This window comes from Oncorhynchus mykiss, chromosome 13 (assembly GCF_057628025.1).
Source record: "Oncorhynchus mykiss isolate SJ-2025 chromosome 13, ASM5762802v1, whole genome shotgun sequence".
NCBI classification, from domain to species: domain Eukaryota; kingdom Metazoa; phylum Chordata; class Actinopteri; order Salmoniformes; family Salmonidae; genus Oncorhynchus; species Oncorhynchus mykiss.
In genome coordinates, this window is record NC_143034.1 from 2,852,496 (window position 1) to 2,876,558 (window position 24,063).

The 24,063-nt window shown below is 42.0% G+C and overlaps 2 protein-coding genes across 2 annotated transcripts; both read left to right on the forward strand.

The window, feature by feature from the left end:
* The first annotated feature begins 2,529 nt into the window (after positions 1-2,529).
* LOC149978483 (uncharacterized) lies at positions 2,530-9,060 on the forward strand. The gene is made up of 2 exons (XM_090194699.1): positions 2,530-3,166; positions 7,733-9,060. The coding sequence occupies exons 1-2, from the start codon at positions 2,797-2,799 to the stop codon at positions 8,455-8,457; spliced, it is 1,095 nt and encodes a 364-aa protein (XP_090050825.1). The 5' UTR covers positions 2,530-2,796; the 3' UTR covers positions 8,458-9,060.
* Positions 9,061-13,690: 4,630 nt separating this feature from the next.
* LOC110506843 (piggyBac transposable element-derived protein 4) lies at positions 13,691-18,650 on the forward strand. The gene is made up of 4 exons (XM_090194664.1): positions 13,691-14,096; positions 14,604-14,636; positions 15,219-15,327; positions 16,019-18,650. Exons 1-4 carry the CDS (start codon positions 13,949-13,951, stop codon positions 17,826-17,828), a joined length of 2,100 nt encoding a protein of 699 aa, XP_090050790.1. The 5' UTR covers positions 13,691-13,948; the 3' UTR covers positions 17,829-18,650.
* The last annotated feature ends 5,413 nt before the right edge of the window (positions 18,651-24,063 follow it).

Consider the following 24,063-nt stretch of genomic DNA (forward strand, 5'->3'; position numbering starts at 1 on the left):
TGAACAAATATGTGCAAAAGCAACACACATCTTGGTCGATCTTAGTATGATAAACTATAAATTCAGTATCGGGCTGCAGGTAGCCTAGTGGTTACAGCGTTGGGCCAGTAACCGGAAGGTTTCTAGATCAAATCCCTGAGCTGACAAGTTAAAAATCTGTCGTTCTGAACAAGGCAGTTAACCCACTGTTCCCCACCTTCATTGTAAATAAGAATATGTTTTTAACTGACTTTCCCAGTTAAATAAAGGTTCAATTGAAAAAAATGAAATGTAAAAAATTAAAAAAGTATATATTCAGTATATTTTCCACTATGTCTAAACAGTGCATACTATGTACATTTTATCACTTTTCAAATCAAATGTTTTTATATAGCCCTTCTTACTTCAGCTGATATCTCATAGTGCTGTACAGAAACTCAGCCTAAAACCCCAAACATCAAGCAATGCAGGTGTAGAAGCACGGTGGCTAGGAAAAACTCCCTAGAAAGGCCAAAACCTAGGAAGAAACCTAGAGAGGAACTAGGCTATGAGGGGTGACCAGTCCTCTTCTGGCTGTGCCAGGTGGAGATTATAACAGAACATGGCCAAGATGTTAAAATGTTCATAAATGACCAGCATGGTCGAAAAATAATAATCACAGTAGTTGTCGAGGGTGCAACAGATCAACACCTCAGGAGTAAATGTCAGTTGGCTTTAATATAGCCGATCATTAAGAGTATCTCTACCGCTCCTGCTGTCTCTAGAGAGTTGAAAACAGCAGGTCTGGGACCTGTAGCACCACATTCAGAGTATCTCTACCGCTCCTGCTGTCTCTAGAGAGTTGAAAACAGCAAGTCTGGGACCTGTAGCACCACATTCAGAGTATCTCTACCGCTCCTGCTGTCTCTAGAGAGTTGAAAACAGCAGGTCTGGGACCCGTAGATGTATGATTGGATGTATAATATTTAGTCAAAGGGTGGATATGCTGAAGGATTTTGATCAATAATGACTAAATAATGTATACATTTGGCATAGAGTTATAACTAAGTGAGTTATATGCTGTCTGTTGAAGAATATGTTGGTACATAGGCCAAGAGGAAGGGTCAACAGACAACTCGTGACCACAGTGAAACTAACAACAGGAAAGATGTCTGGTCCACAACCAGGGAGGGGAGAAACCATTGGGCTTGCAGTAGATTGTGTAACATATGGTAACATAAGATAAGCAATATGTACAGTGGGGCAAAAAAGGATTTAGTCAGCTACCAATTGTGCAAGTTCTCCTACTTAAAAAGATGAGAGAGGCCTGTAATTTTTATCATAGGTACACTTCAACTATGACAGACAAAATGAGAAAAAAAATCCAGAAAATCACATTGTAGGATTTTTAAAGAATTTATTTGCAAATTATGGTGGAAAATGAGTATTTGCTCAATAACAAAAGTTTATCTCAATACTTTGTTATATACCCTTTGTTGGCAATGACAGAGGTCAAACATTTTCTGTAAGTCTTCACAAGGTTTTCACACACTGTTGCTGGTATTTTGGCCCATTCCTCCATGCAGATCTCCTCTAGAGCAGTGATGTTTTGGGGATGTTGCTGGGCAACACGGACTTTCAACTCCCTCCAAAGATTTTCTATGGGGTTGAGATCTGGAGACTGGCTAGGCCACTCCAGGACCTTGAAAAAAAATAAAAAAAATACAAAAAAATCTTTAAAAAATCCTCCCTCGATTAATTTCACTCTTTTCAGCTTCAGCCCACCACCTAATAACACAACCTCTACAGATAGAACAATGAGCCAGATGTTTCACCTGAGGAATAAATGTGAAACATCCGGTTTACTTTTTCACTCACTACCAAATATGGTGATGAGAGGAAGCCTAGTGGCCGACAGTGGGAGAAGACGGATGGATTTTGGCCGACATTCTGCTGATTTTCTCATCAATTAAACATTTGATCTCAATAAAGTTTTCTGTTTCCCTAACTAGAATCTGTAACAAACATAGTGGAATACATTTAGTAGACTTTACCCTTTGCCAAAGCTTTTTTAATTGCGTTGTTTTGAAGGAGTGCGAGGACGTATTGAGTTATTTCACACCGGTTAACTTCACAGCGTTCCCTAATGGAAATATGCAAATAAATACTCAAACGCGCCAATAGGATCTTTCTTTCTTGTGCTTGGCTCTGCCCACCTCTCTTGTTCTGCCCTCGATGATTCATTTGCTCCCATTGGAAACGACAGGTTCTGGTCCATCTTGGGTTAGTTATAAAGTTTAATCTTTGGCCACACAGTCCGTGAAGAGCATGATGTGCTGCTGACTGACGAGATAGCATAAGACCTGCATAGCACAGAGTATATCAATTCGACATTGCAACATCGTACATTGTGGGTAGTTTAGAAGATATCCGGAAATAAGTTAATAAATATGTAATAACGCAAAAACTTAACTGTTTGTACTTAATAGTAAGTAGGTAACCAGATCGTGACTACAACTAAGTTACTATTTCTCCCACTCCAGTCAGCAGATGACGGTCTGCGACTTTAAGGCGATGCTGTTAGTGTGACGTATAATCTAGTGGACGGAACGCTTCTTTCAACAGCAGCAGAAACAGTTAGTCAGACACCTCGGTAGCTTGCTAGACAAAATAGACGAACCAGTAAAGCTCTTTAGACGGGTTAGTGTATATTAGCCGCTGTGTTTTAAACCCACTTCTGTCGTCTATCCGATTTAATTTCATATGTAAGGTGTTGTTGTTATTAGCCTAGCTAGCGGGCTGGTTAAGTTAGCATTAGCCTAGCTAACGTCCCCGACCATGAGTTCACTAAACTACTCTCTTCCTGCTGAAGAAGAGGCGGTCTGCTGGACGGAGAAAGATGCTCTCGTCAAAGAGGAGGAGGAAGAGGAGGCTGTTACCGTGAAAGAAGAAGAGAAAGACGTTACCGTGAAAGAAGAGGAAGACGCATTCAGAGTGAAAGAGGAGGAGGATGTTACAGTAAAAGAAGAGGAGGAAGAGAAAGAGGAGGATGTAGGGGAGGAGGGGGAGATTACTGTCACATCGAAAAAGGAGGAGGAACCTGGATATCTGGGCCCGGTTTCCCAAATGCAACTTAAGGCATCCAATGGTTCTAACGATGAACTCAACCGTAAGATGGTTTTGAGAAACCGTTCCCTGATTAACACTAGTAAGTACCGTCTTAAAAACAGAGGCACAAACTCTGCAGTTGAACTGATGTTTGGTGTTAAGGTGGAAATCTGTAGTTGTTGAACTGATGTGTGGTGTTAAAGGGGAAATCTGTAATTACAACATCCATATTTGGACTTTTAAATTATTTATTTATAGCCATTGATTCTTGAAGAATATAACACATGCCTCATGAGCTGAGTTCAACTGTTGTACCCCATCAGAACCCAAATAAGCTTTTTTTAATCCAATGTTTAGAAACAATGTAAACCAACACTGTATCGCCTCAACATGGTTAAAACTATAATGTTGATATCATGGATGGTCAGTCCTTGCATCCATAGGTCCGTCTATGAATTTGAGAGTAGTTACATTTCTCCAGCCCCATCCATCATCTTATTACCAAAATAGTGGTGGAATTACAGCTTTGTTATTGTTTAAACTGCAGATTGGTTGATTGAATGATGTGGCTTTTTAAAGGGAACCTAGTATTTAAACAGCAACAGAATATTTAAGCAATAAGGCACGAGGGGGTGTGGTATATGGCCAATATACCACGGCTAAGGGCTGTGTCCACGGTGCATCGTGCTTAAGAACAGCCCTTAGCCGTGGTATATTGGCCATATACCACACCACCTCGTGCCTTATTGCTTAAATATAACACATGCCTATAACATCAGCTTAGTTAAACTGTCAGAATCCAAAATAAGCTTTTTTTACTCCAATGTTTAGAAACAATGTAAACCAACACTGTATCACCTCAACATGGTTGAACCTATAATGTTGATATAATGGATGGTCAGTCCTTGCATCCATAGGTCTGTCTATGAATTTGAGAGTAGTTACATTTCTCCAGCCACATCCATCATCATCTTATTACCTAAACAGTGGTGGAATGTGTAATTACATCATCACATCATTGTTACATCATAAACGTTTATGAAGTGGCAGAGTGACGCTTTATTGTTTGAGCTGCAGATTGGTTGATTTGATTATGGCTTTTTTAATGGGGCAATCTAGGATTTAAACAGCAACAAAATGGCTGCCCAGGGACTTGGTTTGGTAAACGGATGGGGGTTGGAGAAATGGACCCCTCTCTCAAATTCATAGAGAAAGTTATTGTAGCAACCTCGTCAAGAAGTTCAGACATCTTGGCGTAACAGTTATAAGGTGTTGACAGTCGCTGGACCCAGGTTTGAGTTCAGCTCAGGGCCTCACCCTGAATTCACTACACTATGAATACAAGGAATGGCCGTCCCATGAGGTCATAATGATAGTTTTAACCAGATTGAGGCTATACAGTGTTAGTTTACCAACAGTGGTGTTATAGGAGCTCATGTTTTGGTTTCTGATGGCGAAATAGAGTTGAATCATTTGAGGCATTTCTAAGTTCTATTCTTCAGGAACCAATGGCTATTATGATGTCATAATGATGTATGATGCTGTAAGGGCTGACTCCATTCAGTCGACTGGTCGATTGTTTGGTCGACAGGCTGTTAGTCGAACAGTCCCAAATATACAGTCAGTGTTTACTCTGCGTTCATTTAAGTGTGTCTCTGCGCCACGTCAGAATTATTGCCGCCACACCAAAATAAACATCCGATTTCTAACAGAGATAGTTTACAATTAAGTTCTGTAAATTCACGTTAGCTTTTTCTTGGTAAATAGATAATCTTTGTTGGGTTCAACACAGTTCTGAAGGTTATTTAGCTCTGTGAGCTGCGGCCTCAAGAGTAAAAAAACTCACCAGTGACCAGTTCGTAGTACAGAAGCTCTGCGGCGCGAAACACAATTCACTTGAATCAACCTCAGAGCTCCAATAAAGGTACGCTAGCTTGTTTTGTTTGACTAACGTTAGCTAGCCAACTAGTTAACTACATCAGCTAGCTATAACCTACAAACATAATTCAGATCTATGAAAATTGTAACTAGCTAATATCCACCAGTATGTCGATGATAGACACAGGGTTAACTAACGTTACTAGTCTAGCAAGTTAGCTAGCTAGTTGGTTTGGAACTGTATCAAGTGCTAGCAAGATAGCTACATTTATCTGTCTTCCATTTATTTATTTGTAAATTATTTTGTCAGATGAGTTTATTGCATTTTTCCAGCCACAGCAGCAAAAGAGAAATGGGGGAGCTTGGACAAGAGTGTCAGGTAACCTTAACTTAGCTAGCTAACCTCAAATCAGCCTGAATTAAATTAAACTTTCTTTAGTTAACTCTTTTAAAAGCTTAAGCAATCGTTTTTATAACAAGTGTATCGCTTACTTTACTAGACAGAGAAGAGGTAGAATCCCGGGAGTGAGGTAGGGATGCACGAAGGACAGAGAGGAGAGTGGAAGAGAGGAGAGTGGAACAGAGGAGAGAGGAACAGAGGAGAGAGGAACAGAGGAGAGTGGAACAGAGGAGAGTGGAACAGAGGAGAGTGGAACAGAGGAGAGTGGAACAGAGGAGAGTGGAACAGAGGAGAGTGGAACAGAGGAGAGTGGAACAGAGGAGAGTGGAACAGAGGAGTAGGTAAAAGGAGAGGAGGAAGGCCAAGGGAGCACCACCGCCAACCCAAAGTGGCTTAACATTGATACGACTGAAGCCTTGGCATTATAATATGCCACATGGTGAGTCACCTCTCCTTTAATTAGGCGAAGGGTTAAACATGTTGGTGCATATTTAGTCTGAACTAGTCAACAGCGTTGTCAGAGGTGGAGAGGTGGAGGCCAGGTGGAGGAGGAGGAGAGGGAGAGGCCAGGTGGAGAGGGAGAGGCCAGATGGAGAGGGAGAGGCCAGGTGGAGAGGGAGAGGCCAGGTGGAGAGGGAGAGGCCAGGAGGAGAGGGAGAAGCCAGGTGGAGAGGGAGGGAGAGGCCAGGTGGAGGAGGATGAGAGTGAGGAGGAGGAGAGGGAGGGAGAGGCCAGGTGGAGGAGGAGAGAGAGAGGCCAGGTGGAGGAGGAGAGAGAGAGGCCAGGTAGAGAGGGAGAGAGAGAGAGGCCAGGTGGAGAGGGAGGGAGAGGCCAGGTGGAGGAGGAGGAGAGGGAGAGGCCAGGTGGAGAGGGAGGAGGAGGTAAAAACATTTTGTTTTTAAATGCTGTGAATGAAACCAATGTGTTGGATAAACTAAAACAAACTAGTTATTAATCACTTATTTTATTTTCAGTAGCATGAATCTTTGAATTGAAATGAAGCATTTTATAGATGCCCCCACCAACTAGCTAACTTTCCCCCAGAGGAAACAAAACAAGGGTTGTAAAAGTATGCTAGACATTTATAGGATAAATCATATCTAGTTTGATGTTTCTGTGATAATTAATTAGTTATTGACTTTTTACCATTTTAAATGGCTGTATTTCCTTTGACTTTTTTATTTTTCCACTTTCACAGCCTTATTCTAAAAATGCATTCAATGTTTCCCCCCCCCCCCTCTACACACAATAACCCCTAACCCCTAACCCTAACCCTAACCCCCCCCCCCCTAACCCTAACCCTAACCCCCCCCCCTAACCCTAGCCCTAACCCTAACCCCACAATGACAAAGCAAAAACAGTTTCTTAAAGAAACGTTTGTATAATAAATATAATATAATAAAATTAAAAAAAACTGAAATATCACATTATCATCAGTATTCAGACCCTTTCCTCAGCACTTTGTTGAAGCACCTTTGGCAGCGATTACGGCGTAGAGTTTTCTTGGGTATGACGTTACAATCTTGGCCAACGTGTATTTGGGTAGTTCCTCATATTCTTCTCAGCAGATCCTCTCAAGCTCTGTCTGGTTGGATGGGGAGTGTTGCTGCGCAGCTATTCCCAGTCCCTGCCGCTGAAAAACATTCCCCACAGCATGATGCTGCCACCACCATGCTTCACTGCAGGGATGGTGCCAAGTTTCCTCCAGATGTGACGCTTGGCGTTCAAGCCCATGAGTTCAATCTTGGTTTCATTAGTCCATAGAATCTTGTTTCTCATGGTCTGAGAGTCTTTAGGTGCCCAAGGCTCTTCTCCCCTGATTGGTCAGTTTGGCCGTGCGGCGAGCTCTAGGAAGAATCTTGGTGGTTCCATTTAAGATTGATGGCCACTATGTTCTTGGGGAACTTCAAAGCTGCAGAAATTTGTATCGGAGGGGCCTCTATCGGAGGGGCCTGTATCGGAGGGGCCTGTATCGGAGGGGCCTGTGTCGGAGGGGCCTGTGTCGGAGGGGCCTGTGTCGGAGGGGCCTGTGTCGGAGGGGCCTGTGTCGGAGGGGCCTGTGTCGGAGGGGCCGGTATTGGAGGGGCCGGTATCGGAGGGGCCTGTATTGGTGGGGCCTGTATCGGAGGGGCCTGTATTGGTGACACGGTCTGCTTAGAGTTTCTAGCCTACAATCATCCACTTTACTACTAATAGGAAAGAAATAAGACAGAATATGACTATTGTTGCTCACTTGACTGTCTAAGACAATTGTCAAATACGTTTATCAAAGCATTTAAACATTAAGAACAAATTATTGCACATCATCATGGGCTTTTAGCTGAAATAAACAGTGGATTTCTGCTTTTGTCTCCTTTAACCATCTGTCTGACTTTGTTGTTCACACAGGAGAGAGACTTGACTATCGTGGATCCTCTGGGGAGCCTCAACAACAACATGATGCACAGCAGAGTCTCTCCACATCAGAACATCTCAAGAAACACCAGCAGACACCCACAGGGGATAAATCTAACCACTGCTCTGTCTGTGGGAAGAGTTACTCAAGATCAGATTCACTGAAAGCACACCAGAGAATTCACACTGGAGACAAATCTTATACCTGTGATCAATGTGGGAAGAGTTTTGCTACATCGAGCAAGCTGACTATACACCAGAGAAAACACACGGGAGAAAAGTCTTTTCACTGCTCAGACTGTGGGAAGAGTTACTCAAGATCAGATTCACTAAAAGCACACCAGAGAATTCACACTGGAGAGAAACCTTATAGCTGTGATCATTGTGGGAAGAGTTTTACTACATTGAGCCAGCTGACTATACACCAGAGCAATCACACAGGAGAGAAACCTTACAACTGCTCTGACTGTGGAAAGAGTTTTGTTATATCAGGATATTTAAAATCACACCAGAGAATACACACAGGAGAGAAACCTTATAGCTGTGATCAATGTGACAAGAATTTTAGTCACTCAAGCAGCCTGATTGTACACCAGAGAACACACACAGGAGAGAAGCCTTATAGCTGTGATCAATGTGGGAAGAGTTTTACTGAATCTACTCAGCTGACTAAGCACCAGAGAAAACACACAGGGGAGGAAATATCACCATTGTTGTGACTGTGGAAAGAGTTTTGTTTTGTCAGGACTTTTATAATCACACCAGACAAGACACACAGGAGAGAAGTCTCATAGCCGAAAACAACATGACAAAAGATACTCTGATAAAATATCTGATTACACATCATACATGAAGGAGTTGAATGCTTTTAACATTGTAGTGGGAGTATTTTAATGATGTCACAATGTAGAATGTTTTAACATTGTAGTAGGAGTATTCTAATGATGTCACAATGTACAATGTTTTAACATTGTAGTAGGAGTATTTTAATGATGTCACAATGTAGAATGCTTTAACATTGTAGTAGGAGTGTTCTAATGATGTCACAATGTAGAACCCTAAACGTTTGTCCCCTGTTCTATTGATTTCAGCATGATATGGATATTAGCCTCGTAAGGGGAAAAATCCAGGTTCTGAAATGAAAGAGTACTATTTATTTGATTAACAAAAAATAAAGTGGTGTTGCACTATTTTAGTTTTTTTATCGTCTTATGTTTTGTTGTGAAGTAAATATTTCAGTTTTTATTTCCATTGTTTTTATTTGTCCATGTCTGAAATGTGCTGTATAAATAAAGCTTGATTTGATTTGAACATATCGAAAAGCAAATTAACCCAACGACCGACCTTAACGAATCCAGTGCATTTATGTTGAAAAAATGAAAACAAACAAATGGATCAAACCGATCAATTCCACTTTTCCAGCCTGGTGGAGTGGTAAACCACGACTCCATTTAGTTGCTTCCAGCCTAGACCCACTCCAATTTGCTTACCGCCCCAACAGGTCCACAGACGACGCAATCTCAACCACACTGCACACTGCCCTAACCCATCTGGACAAGAGGAATATCTATGTGAGAATGCTGTTCATCGACTACAACTCAGCATTTAACACCAGAGTACCCTCCAAACTCGTCATCAAGCTCGAGACCCTGGGTCTCGACCCCGCCCTGTGCAACTGGGTACTGGACTTCCTGACGGGCCGCCCCCAGGTGGTGAGGGTAGGTAACAACATCTCCACCCCGCTGATCCTCAACACTGGGGCCACACAAGGGTGCTTTCTGAGCTCTCTCCTGTACTCCCTGTTCACCTACGACTGCGTGGCCACGCACGCCTCCAACTCAATCATCAAGTTTGCGGATGACACTACAGTGGTAGGTTTGATTACCAACAACGACGAGACGGCCTACAGGGAGGAGGTGAGGGCCCTCGGAGTGTGGTGTCAGGAAAATAACCTCACACTCAACGTCAACAAAACAAAGGAGATGATCGTGGACTTCAGGAAACAGCAGAGGGAGCACCCCCACATCCACATCGAAGGGACAGTAGAGGGTAGTAAGTTTTAAGTTCCTCAGTAGATGAGGAACTTGCAGTATATGGTATAGAGTACAGTATATACATATGATATGAGTATTGTAGGGTATGTAAACATTATATAAAGTGGCATTGTTTAAAGTGACTAGTGATACATTTATTACATCCAATTTGTAATTATTTTAAAGTGGCTAGAGATTTTAGTCAGTATGTTGGCAGCAGCCACTCAATGCTAGTGATGGCTGTTTAACAGTCTGATGGCCTTGAGATAGAATAAGTTTTTCAGTCTCTTGGTCCCAGCTTTGATGCACCTTTACTGACCTCGCCTTCTGGATGATAGTGGGGTGAACAGGCAGTGGCTCGGGTGGTTGTTGTCCTTGATGATCTATTTGGCCTTCCTGTGACATCGGGTGGTGTTGGTGTCCTGGAGAGCATGTAATTTGCCCTCGGTGATGTGTTGTGCAGACCTCAGTACCCTCTGGAGAGCCTTACGGTTGTGGGCGGAGCAGTTGCCGTACCTGGCGGTGATACAGCCCGACAGGATGCTCTCGATTGTGCATCTGTACAAATTTGTGAGTGTTTTTGGTGACAAGTCAAATTTCTTCAGCCTCCTGAGGTTGAAGAGGCACTATTGCGCCTTCTTCACCACGCTGTCTGTGTGGGTGGACTATTTCAGTTTGTCCGTGATATGTACGCCGAGGAACTTAAAACTTTCCACCTTCTCCACTACTGTCCCGTCGATGTGGATAAGGGGTTGCTGGATCGAATCCCGAGCTGGCAAGGTAAAAGTATGGTGTTGAACAAGACAGTTCAGGGGCAGTGTCCAGAAGCACATTTTGAAGCGCTCTGATTGGTTGGGAATGGCAGGGCAATGATGGGTGAAGGATAATTTAGGTAGGCTGAGCAGCCAAACTAACGGGATTGAAGGGACTGTTAGGTAGAGGAGAAGGATGGCTTTTATTGCACCCCCACTACCAAATATGGTGATGAGAGGAAGCCCAGTGGTACAAGATGGCGAGATTGATTTTGGCCGACATTCTGCTATTTTCTCATTGATGAAACGTTTGATCTCAATACAGTTTTCTGTTTCCATAACTAGAATCTGTAACAAACAGAGTGTACTACGTTGTAGACTTTACCCTTTTGCCAAAGTTTCAAAGACATTGCGTTGTTTAGAAGGAGTGCGAGGACGTATTGAGTTGTTGCACACGCGCACTTCACACAGTAGGCGTTCCCTAACGGACATATGCAAATAATACCAGAACGCGCCAATAGGATCTCGCTAGCTCCTGCTTGGCTCTGCCCACCTCCTTGCTTGTTCTGTCCACTATGATTAATTTGCTCCCATTGGAAACGACAGGCTCTGGTCCATCTTGGGTAAATTATACAAATATTTGGCCACGCGGTCTGTGAAGGGCATGAGGTGTGGCTGACATTAGCCAACTTGAGCTAGATACCGAGCTAGCATACAAACTTTATTTGAATGTTTTATTAACCACAAATTAATAGGAAAAGTACATGGTTTCTATAAGTGTATATGAAGGACAATTAGGGTAGGGGCGGGGGGGGCGGGGCGGGGGGGGGGGGGGGCGGGCGGGGCAATATCACATTGCACAAGGACCTTTAAAGGAACATACAGTTATAATAGTATTATATATTTGTAAGGTAATAAAATGTGGTGTTTTGTTTGTACATTTGTGAATTAGAAATTTGGTCAAAATAATTTAATTTAATTACATCAAATTGTAATCATCTTATTTCGTAAGTGAAGAATCCAAGCAGTACATCTCTCCATGATAGTGTAAAATCTTCATAAATGTGTTAAATTATAAATGGTGTAAAGTACTACTTAAGTTGTTTTTGGGGGTATCTGTACTTTTACTATTTATATTTCTATTTTAGCTAACTTTTACTTCACTTCATTCCTAAAGAAAATGATGTACTTTTTACTCCATACATTTTGACAGGAAAATGGTCCAATTCACACACTTATCAAGAGAGCATCCCTGGTCGTCCCTACTGCCTCTAATCTGGAGGACTCACTAAACAGAGAACATCCCTGGTCATGCCTACTGCCTCTGATCTAGCGGGCTCACTAAACAGAGAACATCCCTACTGCCTCTAATCTGGAGGACTCACTAAACAGAGAACATCCCTGGTCGTCGTTAATGCCTCTGATCTGGAGGACTCACTAAACAGAGAACATACCTGGTCGTCCCTACTGCCTCTGGCGGACTCACTAAACAGAGATGCTTCATTTGAAGGTTATTTCTGAGTGTGGGAGTGTGCCCCTGGCTATCCGTAAATAAAAACATTTTACATAATCGTGCAGTCTGGTTTGCTTAATATAAGGAATTTGAAATGGTTTAAACTTTTACTTTAGATACTTAAGTATACTTTAGCAATTCAATTTACTTAAGTATATTTAAAACCAAATACTTTTAGACTTTTACTCAAATAGAATTTTACTGGGTGACTTTCACTTTTTCTATTAATAAGGTATCTTTACTTTTACTCAAGTATGACTACTGAGTACTTTTTCCACCACTGTCAATGATGAATCTACTGGTGTCTTTGCCACAGATTCCCTACACGAATACAATGCCACAAAAGATACAACACGGTTTCTGGGTGGTCATTACAAAATGTACAACACTGTTTCTGGGTGGTCATTACAAAATATACAACACTGTTTCTGGGTGGTCATTACAAAATGTACAACACTGTTTCTGGGTGGTCATTACAAAATATACAACACTGTTTCTGGGTGGTCATTACAAAATATACAACACTGTTTCTGGGTGGTCATTACAAAATATACAACACTGTTTCTGGGTGGTCATTACAAAATATACAACACTGTTTCTGGGTGGTCATTACAAAACATACAACACTGTTTCTGGGTGGTCATTACAAAATGTACAATTTGAATTTATGTTTTTCCTCTTTACTTCATATAGTGGTTGAATATTTCTGAATAATTTTAAAATAAACTTCCTCAATTTTCTTAATAAGTTGGTTTGTGTGTGGCAACATTCAACCTTTTTCCCAACAGATATTATCAATAAAACCATTCCAATAAGGCATGACGTAAGATACAGATACAAAATAATTTTGAAAATATAGTTCTATTGTTGTTGAATGGACTAAAATAAAAACACATCTTTCCTACTGATGAGTCAACAGGTTTAATTGTAGGTAATATTCTAAAAACACATATTTCCTACTGATGAGTCAACAGGGTTAATTGTAGGTATGTTCTGACTGGTCTTGACATATTCCTGAATAATAAAGCAATACCTGAGGGAATGACATCTAAAACAATGGCAACATGTTTAGGTGTTACAGGGACCTTGTAAAGTGATCAGAATTCCTTATAACTAAGTAAAAGACCCTCTGCATTTACCAGTTGCACCAATAGCATATTATTTAGGAAACAATATTCTAAAAACAAAGAAGTATTTTTATACAATATGTCCCGATTATTTCATATATAATATCTGTGTGGAGAAAAATTATGCTTAAGTAAAGCTGTCGATGAAAAGCAGAGTTTCACTGGAACTTTCTCAATATTATAACTGCGAACCAACATGACCAAACCAACTCGGTAGTACAGAGTAGATCAATATAGCGTTGCAAAAATATTGCATTGTGGGTAATTTAGAAGATAGCCGGAAATAGGTTAATAAATATGTAATAACGCAAAAACATTTAGTACTTTTGTACATATAGGTAACCAGATCGTGACAGAAACTACGTTACTAAGTCTTTAACTACACTGTTGTTACATTGGTGGGTAAAATGTCATGCTTCCTTAACGACAACTTGTCTGATCATTAAAATATACATTTCTCACAACTGCGTTACCCCCTCCAGTCAGCAGATGGCAGTCTGAGACTTTAAGGCGATGCTGCTGATGTGACGTATAATGTAGTGGACGGAACGCTTCTTTCAACAGCAGCAACAGTTAGTCAGACACCTCGGTAGCGTGCTAGACAAAATAGACGAAACAATAAAGCTCTTTAGACGCTTTAGTGTATATTAGCCGCTGTGTTTTAAACACACTTCTGTCGTCTAGTTAGTTATCAGATTTAATTTAATATTTACGGTGTTGTTATTATTGGTCATCTAGCTCGCTGGTTAAGTTAGCATTAGCCTACCTAGCTAACATCTCCGACCATGTGTTCACTAAGCTACTCTCCTCCTGACAAAGAAGAGGAGGTCTGCTGGACGGAGAAAGAAGGTCTGTGGCTGAATGTTGTCGTAAAAGAGGAGAAGGAAGAGGACCATGTCACCATAGAAAAACAAGTAGATGCGGAGGCCACGGGTATGATAAAACATTATTTTTTACTGCTCTAACTACGTTGGAGACCAGTTTATAAAAGCAATAAGGCACCTCGAGGGTTTGTAGTAAATGGCCAATATACCACGGCTAAGGGCTGTGTCCGCGGTGCGTCGTGCTTAAGAACAGCCCTTAGCCGTGGTATATTGGCCATATACCACACCCCCTCGTGCCTTATTGCTTAAATATAACACATGCCTATAACATTAGCTTAGTTTTTACTGTCAGAATCCAAAATAAGCTTTTTTTTTACTCCAATGTTTATAAACAATGTAAATCAACACTGTATAGCCTCAATATGATTAAAACTATAATGTTGATATCATAGATGGTCAGTCCTTGCATCCATAGGTCTGTCTATGAATTTGAGAGTAGTTACATTTCTCCAGCCCCATCCTTCATCTTATTACCAAAATAGTGGTGTAATTACAGCTTTGTTATTGGTTGAACTGCAGATTGATTGTTGTGGCTTTTTTTTATATACTTCTACAGGATCTCCAAATCTGGACAGTTGCTGCTCTGATGGTAAATAATGTACTTACATTCAGTAATCTTGCTCTGATTTGTCATCCCGAAGGTCCCAGTAGTTTTGTTTGATAAAATCCATGTTTATATCCTGATCCATGTTGTATACAGCGTTTTGCATGAATTCCGACTCTTTCAACTTGCAACAAAACAATTTATGAAATCTAAATCGGCAAAACGTTGTTTAACCCGGGTCAAGTTTGGTTCCTGTGCAAATCCCCCAGACACTCTAGAAGACAACCAAACTTGTTTCATCATTCTACATTACATATTGGCTACGCAACACGTCAATTATACCATGAAGGTCAGCCACCATTAAGCACCAATGAGAAGAGCTGTGTTCACTTGATTGACAGTGTCTTGGTCCAATGACCACCTATCATTTTGAAACATAGCTAGCTAGATAGCCAATGAGCTGGGCTTTCCAGCAGTATGTGAACGGAAACAGGACACACGGTAGTTTACATTGGTTCGTTCTCTTCTACAAACTTTTCTCAAAACTGAAAAAGTGAAGACATGACTACTAAAAGTGAAAAGCTAAGTCAAAGTCCAAGTATAAACATGTTGATGATATTATTGCAGAAATTGAGAGTGACACAGAAGGAATGGACGAGGACTCTGTGAGTGACCACAGTTATGATTCCAGCGAGGAAGAAATGTTTTTGGAAGGAAAAGATCCACTTTTAGATCAGTAAGTGAAATAGGTTTTTGCTTCTTGTGCTTATGCAGTTGTTTAAATGGTTGTCTATTCATTTGAGACATTTATATATGTGTGTGTGTGTGTGTGTGTGTGTACATACACACACACACACACACAATACCGGTCAAACGTTTGGACACACCTACTCATTCCAGGGTTTTTCTTAATTTTTACTATTTTCTACATTGTAGAATAATAGTGAAGACACCCAAACTAGGAAATAACACATTGATGCAGGGCTCACCTGTAATGTATTGGTGCAGGGCTCTCACCTGTAATGTATTGATGCAGGGCTCTCACCTGTAATGTATTGATGCAGGGCTCTCACCTGTAATGTATTGGTGCAGGGCTCTCACCTGTAATGTATTGATGCAGGGCTCTCACCGGTAATGTATTGATGCAGGGCTCTCACCCGTAATGTATTGATGCAGGGCTCTCACCGGTAATGTATTGATGCAGGGCTCTCACCTGTAATGTATTGATGCAGGGCTCTCACCTGTAATGTATTGATGCAGGGCTCTCACCTGTAATGTATTGATGCAGGGCTCTCACCTGTAATGTATTGATGCAGGGCTCTCACCTGTAATGTATTGATGCAGGGCTCACCTCTACTAAACTAAAGGTTAAATAAAATAACAGTAAACTTGAGAGCTAACTTAATGTTTTTTTTTATCCTCAATAGTGGTAGAGACTCTGACTCTGATGACCTCTGGGTGCCACTCCAAAGAGACCACAGTCCTCCATCCCCTACTCATTCCAACGTAGGAACTGGTTCCTCCAGTATGACCCCTGCTGTCTCTGGCTCCACACCCACCCTGGCCCGGCCATCTAGAGGTGTGAAGAAGTCAGCCCAGAAGCGGAGGAGGGCCAGTGAACCAGCGACAACTACCACCGAGGCAGAGGACCGTTGGCACACTGTGCTAGAAGATGACGTGGAGCCACTTCCACCAACATTTAGACCGAAAAGGCAGCCAGGACCTCAGCTGGACATGACTGCAGAGTACAGCCCCCTTCATCTTTTCCAGATGTTTTTCTCCTTGTCCGTTCTTGATTCGCTGGTTTCTAACACCAACAAGTATGGGGCTAAGAAACAAGCAGGCAAGAAAGAGACATGGAAGCCCATTTCCATCCAAGACCTGTACTGTTACATCTCACTGGTAATTTACATGGGGTTGGTGAAGTTGAAAACCCTGAAGGACTACTGGAGAACGTCAACACTCTACCAACTGCCTTTCCCCACCACTGTCATGTCTTCTAACAGGTTTCTGACTATCTCGCGGGCGCTTCATATCAGTGACCCACAAGTTGATGAGGTCAATGACAAGAAGAGAGGCACAGCAAGCTTTGATAGGCTCTGCAAAATCAAACCTCTCTACTCCAGCATGGTTGAGGCCTGCAAGACCCATTTTCAGCCCAACCAGAACCTGTCCATAGATGAGAGGATAGTAGCCTCAAAGGCTAGAAATGGCCTCAAACAACATATGCCTAACAAGCAAACAAAATGGGCTTACAAACTGTTTGTTTTGGCCGATTCTGCGTGTGCCTACACTTGGAATTTTTTTGTTTACGAGGGGAAATCCATCTCAGCCACCGGTAAGGGAGTTAGTTGTGATTCCGTTGTGGAATTATTGGATTTTCCACTGCTTGGGACGGGCTTCAAACTGTTTGTGGACAACTTTTACACAAGCCCTACCCTGTTCACAAACCTGAGGAAGCTGGATGTGTGGGCTTGTGGCACCATTTGTCCCAACAGTGTAGGTTTTCCCAAAACCAAGGAGAACGACATGCCTAAGAGGGCAGAAAGGGGGACCATGCGATGGATTCGTAAAGACGACCTGCTCTTTGTGAAGTGGATGGACACCAGAGAGGTGGTCATGTGCTCCAGTATCCACAAATCCTTCAGTGGCGATCACGTCAACAGGCGTGTGAAGGACGCTAATGATGCACGGACCACTAAACATGTCCCCATTCCTGCTGCTGTGAAGGATTACAACAAGAGCATGGGGGGAGTTGTGGACCTGTCAGGCGCTCTGCTGGGCTACAACAATGTTCTCCACAAGACAATGAAATGGTACAGGACATTGTTCTATCATTTCATCGACATTGCTGTGGTGAATGCATTCATCCTTCGTGAGGAAATGGCTCAGAGCTGTGGACAGACCCCCATGACACCGCTAGCCTTCAGAGAGCTGCTCATCCAGGAGCTTGCTGACTGCGGCACAAAGTCCACTGCAGAACCTTCTGTCCGCTCTACTCCTGTCCGCTCTACTCCTGTCCCCTCTACTCCTGTCACCAGTGGTGTTCACCTGCCAAAATGCATCACTGCAGACCTGAATGTGCCTCAGGGCCAAAAGAGTAAAGCAGGCAGGCGTCGTTGTGTTCTGTGCCACAAGAAATCTCCCGTCACCTGCACTGTTTGTGCTGTTACCCTCTGCTTCACAGCAGAAAGAGACTGCTATGGGACTTGGCATCAGCAGCACAATCTTGTGTAGACGACTGTGGGTTTAAAAATCTAATTGTAAATTGTTTTTTTCCTTCTCACTTGTTGGCCCTTGTTGGCCCTCACTTGTGGTGCGTTTATGACATTGGGTCAGTGTTGGCTGCTAACTTGGCCCTTATCTTAAATAGTTCACACTTCTGTGTTGGGAGGCGTTGGATCAGCGTTCTCGTCTCATGTTAGTACCTTTTACGTAGGGAAGCTAATGATCCATCATGTATGACATTCCTGGGTGTGTGTCAACGTAATTTTTATTTTTTATTGCCATAGCATTTTAGTATGTTCTCTATAGTCATTCACTTTTGGGCAAACTCATGAAGGACACCTGGGAGAACGTCATACTAAAATATGATGTAGCGCTCTCATTCTTCAATGTATCAGTCTGACACTCATGAAGGACACCTGGGAGAACGTCATACTAAAATATGATGTAGCGCTCTCATTCTTCAATGTATCAGTCTGACACTCATGAAGGACACCTGGGAGAACGTCATACTAAAATATGATGTAGCGCTCTCATTCTTCAATGTATCAGTCTGACACTCATGAAGGACACCTGGGAGAACGTCATACTAAAATATGATGTAGCGCTCTCATTCTTCAATGTATCAGTCTGACACTCATGAAGGACACCTGGGAGAACGTCATACTAAAATATGATGTAGCGCTCTCATTCTTCAATGTATCAGTCTGACACTGTGCACACACACTGCTGCCATGTTGTGGACAACAGCAAAATGATCCTATCAGCTTCCTGTCTCAATGTAAGGCCTTTATTTTGCATTTCAACAATTATCAAATAAAAATAGGAAACAAATGTTTTTCTGTTTGTTTTATCTGATTTTAGATCTATTGGCTCCCGAGTGGCGCAGCGGTCTTAGGTACTACAGACCCTGGTTCGAATCCGGGCTGTATCACAGCTGTCTACGGCATCTTGCTTCTCGGTGCGAGAGGCGTTACTGCAGTCCCTGGTTTGAATCCAGGCTGCCTCACATCCGGACGTGATTGGTCCTATAGGGCGGCGCACAATTGGCCCAGGGTTCGCAGGGTTTGGCCGGGATAGGCCGTCATTGTAAATAAGAATTTATTCTTAAAGGTTAAATCAAATATTGTTATTTTCTCCTACATAAACAGCTGGGGGCTGGAGAAATGTAACCAATCTGAAATTCATAGAGAAAGCTATTATATCAACCGTAACCCTAAACCTAGCGACCTAGTAAACCTAAACCTAGTTCAGACATTTTGGTGTTGACAGTCGCTGGACCCAGGTTTGAGTTCAGCTCAGGGCCTTGCTCTGAATTCACTACACTATGAATACAAGGACTGGCCATCCATGATGTCATAATGGTTGTTTAACCGGGTTTCTAGGCTGTATAGTATATTCTAGAATTCATCCATGATGTCATAATGTTAGTTTAACCAGGTTTCTAGGATATATAGTATATTCTAGAATTCATCCATGATGTCATAATGTTAGTTTAACCAGGTTTCTAGGCTGTATAGTATATTCTAGAATTCATCCATGATGTCATAATGTTAGTTTAACCAGGTTTCTAGGCTGTATAGTATATTCTAGAATTCATCCATGATGTCATAATGTTAGTTTAACCAGGTTTCTAGGATATATAGTATATTCTAGAATTCATCCATGATGTCATAATGTTAGTTTAACCGGGTTTCTAGGCTGTATAGTATATTCTAGAATTCATCCATGATGTCATAATGTTAGTTTAACCAGGTTTCTAGGATATATAGTATATTCTAGAATTCATCCATGATGTCATAATGTTAGTTTAACCGGGTTTCTAGGCTGTATAGTATATTCTAGAATTCATCCATGATGTCATAATGTTAGTTTAACCAGGTTTCTAGGATATATAGTATATTCTAGAATTCATCCATGATGTCATAATGATAGTTTAATCAGGTTTCTAGGATATATAGTATATTCTAGAATTCATCCATGATGTCATAATGATATGACCATCCATAAGGTCAAAATTATAGGTTTAACTAGATTTCGAGGCTATACAGTGTTAGTTTACCAACAGTGGCGATATGCCAGATTATGTTTTGGTTTCTGATGGGGAAATACAGTTAAACATTTGAGGCTATTTTAAGTTGTATTCTTCAAGAATCAATCGCTATTATGGCTGAGCCCATTTAGTTGATTGTTCTGGTCGAAAGGCGGCTGTTCGACCAAGATTTATGTTGTCCAACAGTCTCAAATATATACGTATGCACATACGGTCACTATATTCATACTGTTAGTGTCCATTACATACATTTCCCCTGGTGGCATTCATACGTGTTAGTGTCCATTACATACATTTCCCCTGGTGGCATTCATACGTGTTAGTGTCCATTACATACATTTCCCCTGGTGGCATTCATACCTGTTAGTGTCCATTACATACATTTCCCCTGGTGGCATTCATACCTGTTAGTGTCCATTACATACATTTCCCCTGGTGGCATTCACACGTGTTAGTGTCCATTACATACATTTCCCCTGGTGGCATTCATACGTGTTAGTGTCCATAACTTACATACATTTCCCCTGGTGGCATTCATACGTGTTAGTGTCCATTACATACATTTCCCCTGGTGGCATTCATACGTGTTAGTGTCCATTACATACATTTCCCCTGGTGGCATTCACACTGTTAGTGTCCATTACATACATTTCCCCTGGTGGCATTCATACGTGTTAGTGTCCATTACATACATTTCCCCTGGTGGCATTCACACGTGTTAGTGTCCATTACATACATTTCCCCTGGTGGCATTCATACGTGTTAGTGTCCATTACATACATTTCCCCTGGTGGCATTCACACGTGTTAGTGTCCATTACATACATTTCCCCTGGTGGCATTCACACGTGTTAGTGTCCATTACATACATTTCCCCTGGTGGCATTCATACGTGCTAGTGTCCATTACATACATTTCCCCTGGTGGCATTCATACGTGTTAGTGTCCATTACATACATTTCCCCTGGTGGCATTCACACGTGTTAGTGTCCATTACATACATTTCCCCTGGTGGCATTCATACGTGTTAGTGTCCATTACATACATTTCCCCTGGTGGCATTAATACGTGTTAGTGTCCATTACATACATTTCCCCTGGTGGCATTCATACGTGTTAGTGTCCATTACATACATTTCCCCTGGTGGCATTCATACCTGTTAGTGTCCATTACATACATTTCCCCTGGTGGCATTCATACGTGTTAGTGTCCATAACTTACATACATTTCCCCTGGTGGCATTCATACGTGTTAGTGTCCATTACATACATTTCCCCTGGTGGCATTCATACGTGCTAGTGTCCATTACATACATTTCCCCTGGTGGCATTCATACGTGTTAGTGTCCATTACATACATTTCCCCTGGTGGCATTCATACGTGTTAGTGTCCATTACATACATTTCCCCTGGTGGCATTCATACGTGTTAGTGTCCATTACATACATTTCCCCTGGTGGCATTCATACGTGTTAGTGTCCATTACATACATTTCCCCTGGTGGCATTCATACCTGTTAGTGTCCATTACATACATTTCCCCTGGTGGCATTCATACGTGTTAGTGTCCATTACATACATTTCCCCTGGTGGCATTCATACGTGTTAGTGTCCATTACATACATTTCCCCTGGTGGCATTCATACCTGTTAGTGTCCATTACATACATTTCCCCTGGTGGCATTCATACGTGTTAGTGTCCATTACATACATTTCCCCTGGTGGCATTCATACGTGTTAGTGTCCATTACATACATTTCCCCTGGTGGCATTCATACGTGTTAGTGTCCATTACATACATTTCCCCTGGTGGCATTCATACGTGCTAGTGTCCATTACATACATTTCCCCTGGTGGCATTCACACGTGTTAGTGTCCATTACATACATTTCCCCTGGTGGCATTCATATGTGTTAGTGTCCATTACATACATTTCCCCTGGTGGCATTCATCCGTGTTAGTGTCCATTACATACATTTCCCCTGGTGGCATTCATACGTGTTAGTGTCCATTACATACATTTCCCCTGGTGGCATTCATCCGTGTTAGTGTCCATTACATACATTTCCCCTGGTGGCATTCATATGTGTTAGTGTCCATTACATACATTTCCCCTGGTGGCATTCATCCGTGTTAGTGTCCATTACATACATTTCCCCTGGTGGCATTCATACCTGTTAGTGTCCATTACATACATTTCCCCTGGTGGCATTCATACGTGTTAGTGTCCATTACATACATTTCCCCTGGTGGCATTCATACCTGTTAGTGTCCATTACATACATTTCCCCTGGTGGCATTCATACGTGTTAGTGTCCATTACATACATTTCCCCTGGTGGCATTCATACCTGTTAGTGTCCATTACATACATTTCCCCTGGTGGCATTCATACGTGTTAGTGTCCATAACTTACATACATTTCCCCTGGTGGCATTCATACGTGTTAGTGTCCATTACATACATTTCCCCTGGTGGCATTCATACGTGCTAGTGTCCATTACATACATTTCCCCTGGTGGCATTCATACGTGTTAGTGTCCATTACATACATTTCCCCTGGTGGCATTCATACGTGTTAGTGTCCATTACATACATTTCCCCTGGTGGCATTCATACGTGTTAGTGTCCATTACATACATTTCCCCTGGTGGCATTCATACGTGTTAGTGTCCATTACATACATTTCCCCTGGTGGCATTCATACCTGTTAGTGTCCATTACATACATTTCCCCTGGTGGCATTCATACGTGTTAGTGTCCATTACATACATTTCCCCTGGTGGCATTCATACGTGTTAGTGTCCATTACATACATTTCCCCTGGTGGCATTCATACCTGTTAGTGTCCATTACATACATTTCCCCTGGTGGCATTCATACGTGTTAGTGTCCATTACATACATTTCCCCTGGTGGCATTCATACGTGTTAGTGTCCATTACATACATTTCCCCTGGTGGCATTCATACGTGTTAGTGTCCATTACATACATTTCCCCTGGTGGCATTCATACGTGCTAGTGTCCATTACATACATTTCCCCTGGTGGCATTCACACGTGTTAGTGTCCATTACATACATTTCCCCTGGTGGCATTCATATGTGTTAGTGTCCATTACATACATTTCCCCTGGTGGCATTCATCCGTGTTAGTGTCCATTACATACATTTCCCCTGGTGGCATTCATACGTGTTAGTGTCCATTACATACATTTCCCCTGGTGGCATTCATCCGTGTTAGTGTCCATTACATACATTTCCCCTGGTGGCATTCATATGTGTTAGTGTCCATTACATACATTTCCCCTGGTGGCATTCATCCGTGTTAGTTTCCATTACATACATTTCCCCTGGTGGCATTCATATGTGTTAGTGTCCATTACATACATTTCCCCTGGTGGCATTCATACGTGTTAGTGTCCATAACTTACATACATTTCCCCTGGTGGCATTCATACGTGTTAGTGTCCATTACATACATTTCCCCTGGTGGCATTCATCCGTGTTAGTGTCCATTACATACATTTCCCCTGGTGGCATTCATATGTGTTAGTGTCCATAACTTACATACATTTCCCCTGGTGGCATTCATACGTGTTAGTGTCCATTACATACATTTCCCCTGGTGGCATTCATATGTGTTAGTGTCCATAACTTACATACATTTCCCCTGGTGGCATTCATACGTGTTAGTGTCCATTACATACATTTCCCCTGGTGGCATTCATACGTGTTAGTGTCCATAACTTACATACATTTCCCCTGGTGGCATTCATACGTGTTAGTGTCCATTACATACATTTCCCCTGGTGGCATTCATACGTGCTAGTGTCCATTACATACATTTCCCCTGGTGGCATTCACACGTGTTAGTGTCCATTACATACATTTCCCCTGGTGGCATTCATACGTGCTAGTGTCCATTACATACATTTCCCCTGGTGGCATTCATACGTGCTAGTGTCCATTACATACATTTCCCCTGGTGGCATTCATACGTGTTAGTGTCCATTACATACATTTCCCCTGGTGGCATTCATACGTGTTAGTGTCCATTACATACATTTCCCCTGGTGGCATTCATACGTGTTAGTGTCCATTACATACATTTCCCCTGGTGGCATTCATACGTGCTAGTGTCCATTACATACATTTCCCCTGGTGGCATTCACACGTGTTAGTGTCCATTACATACAT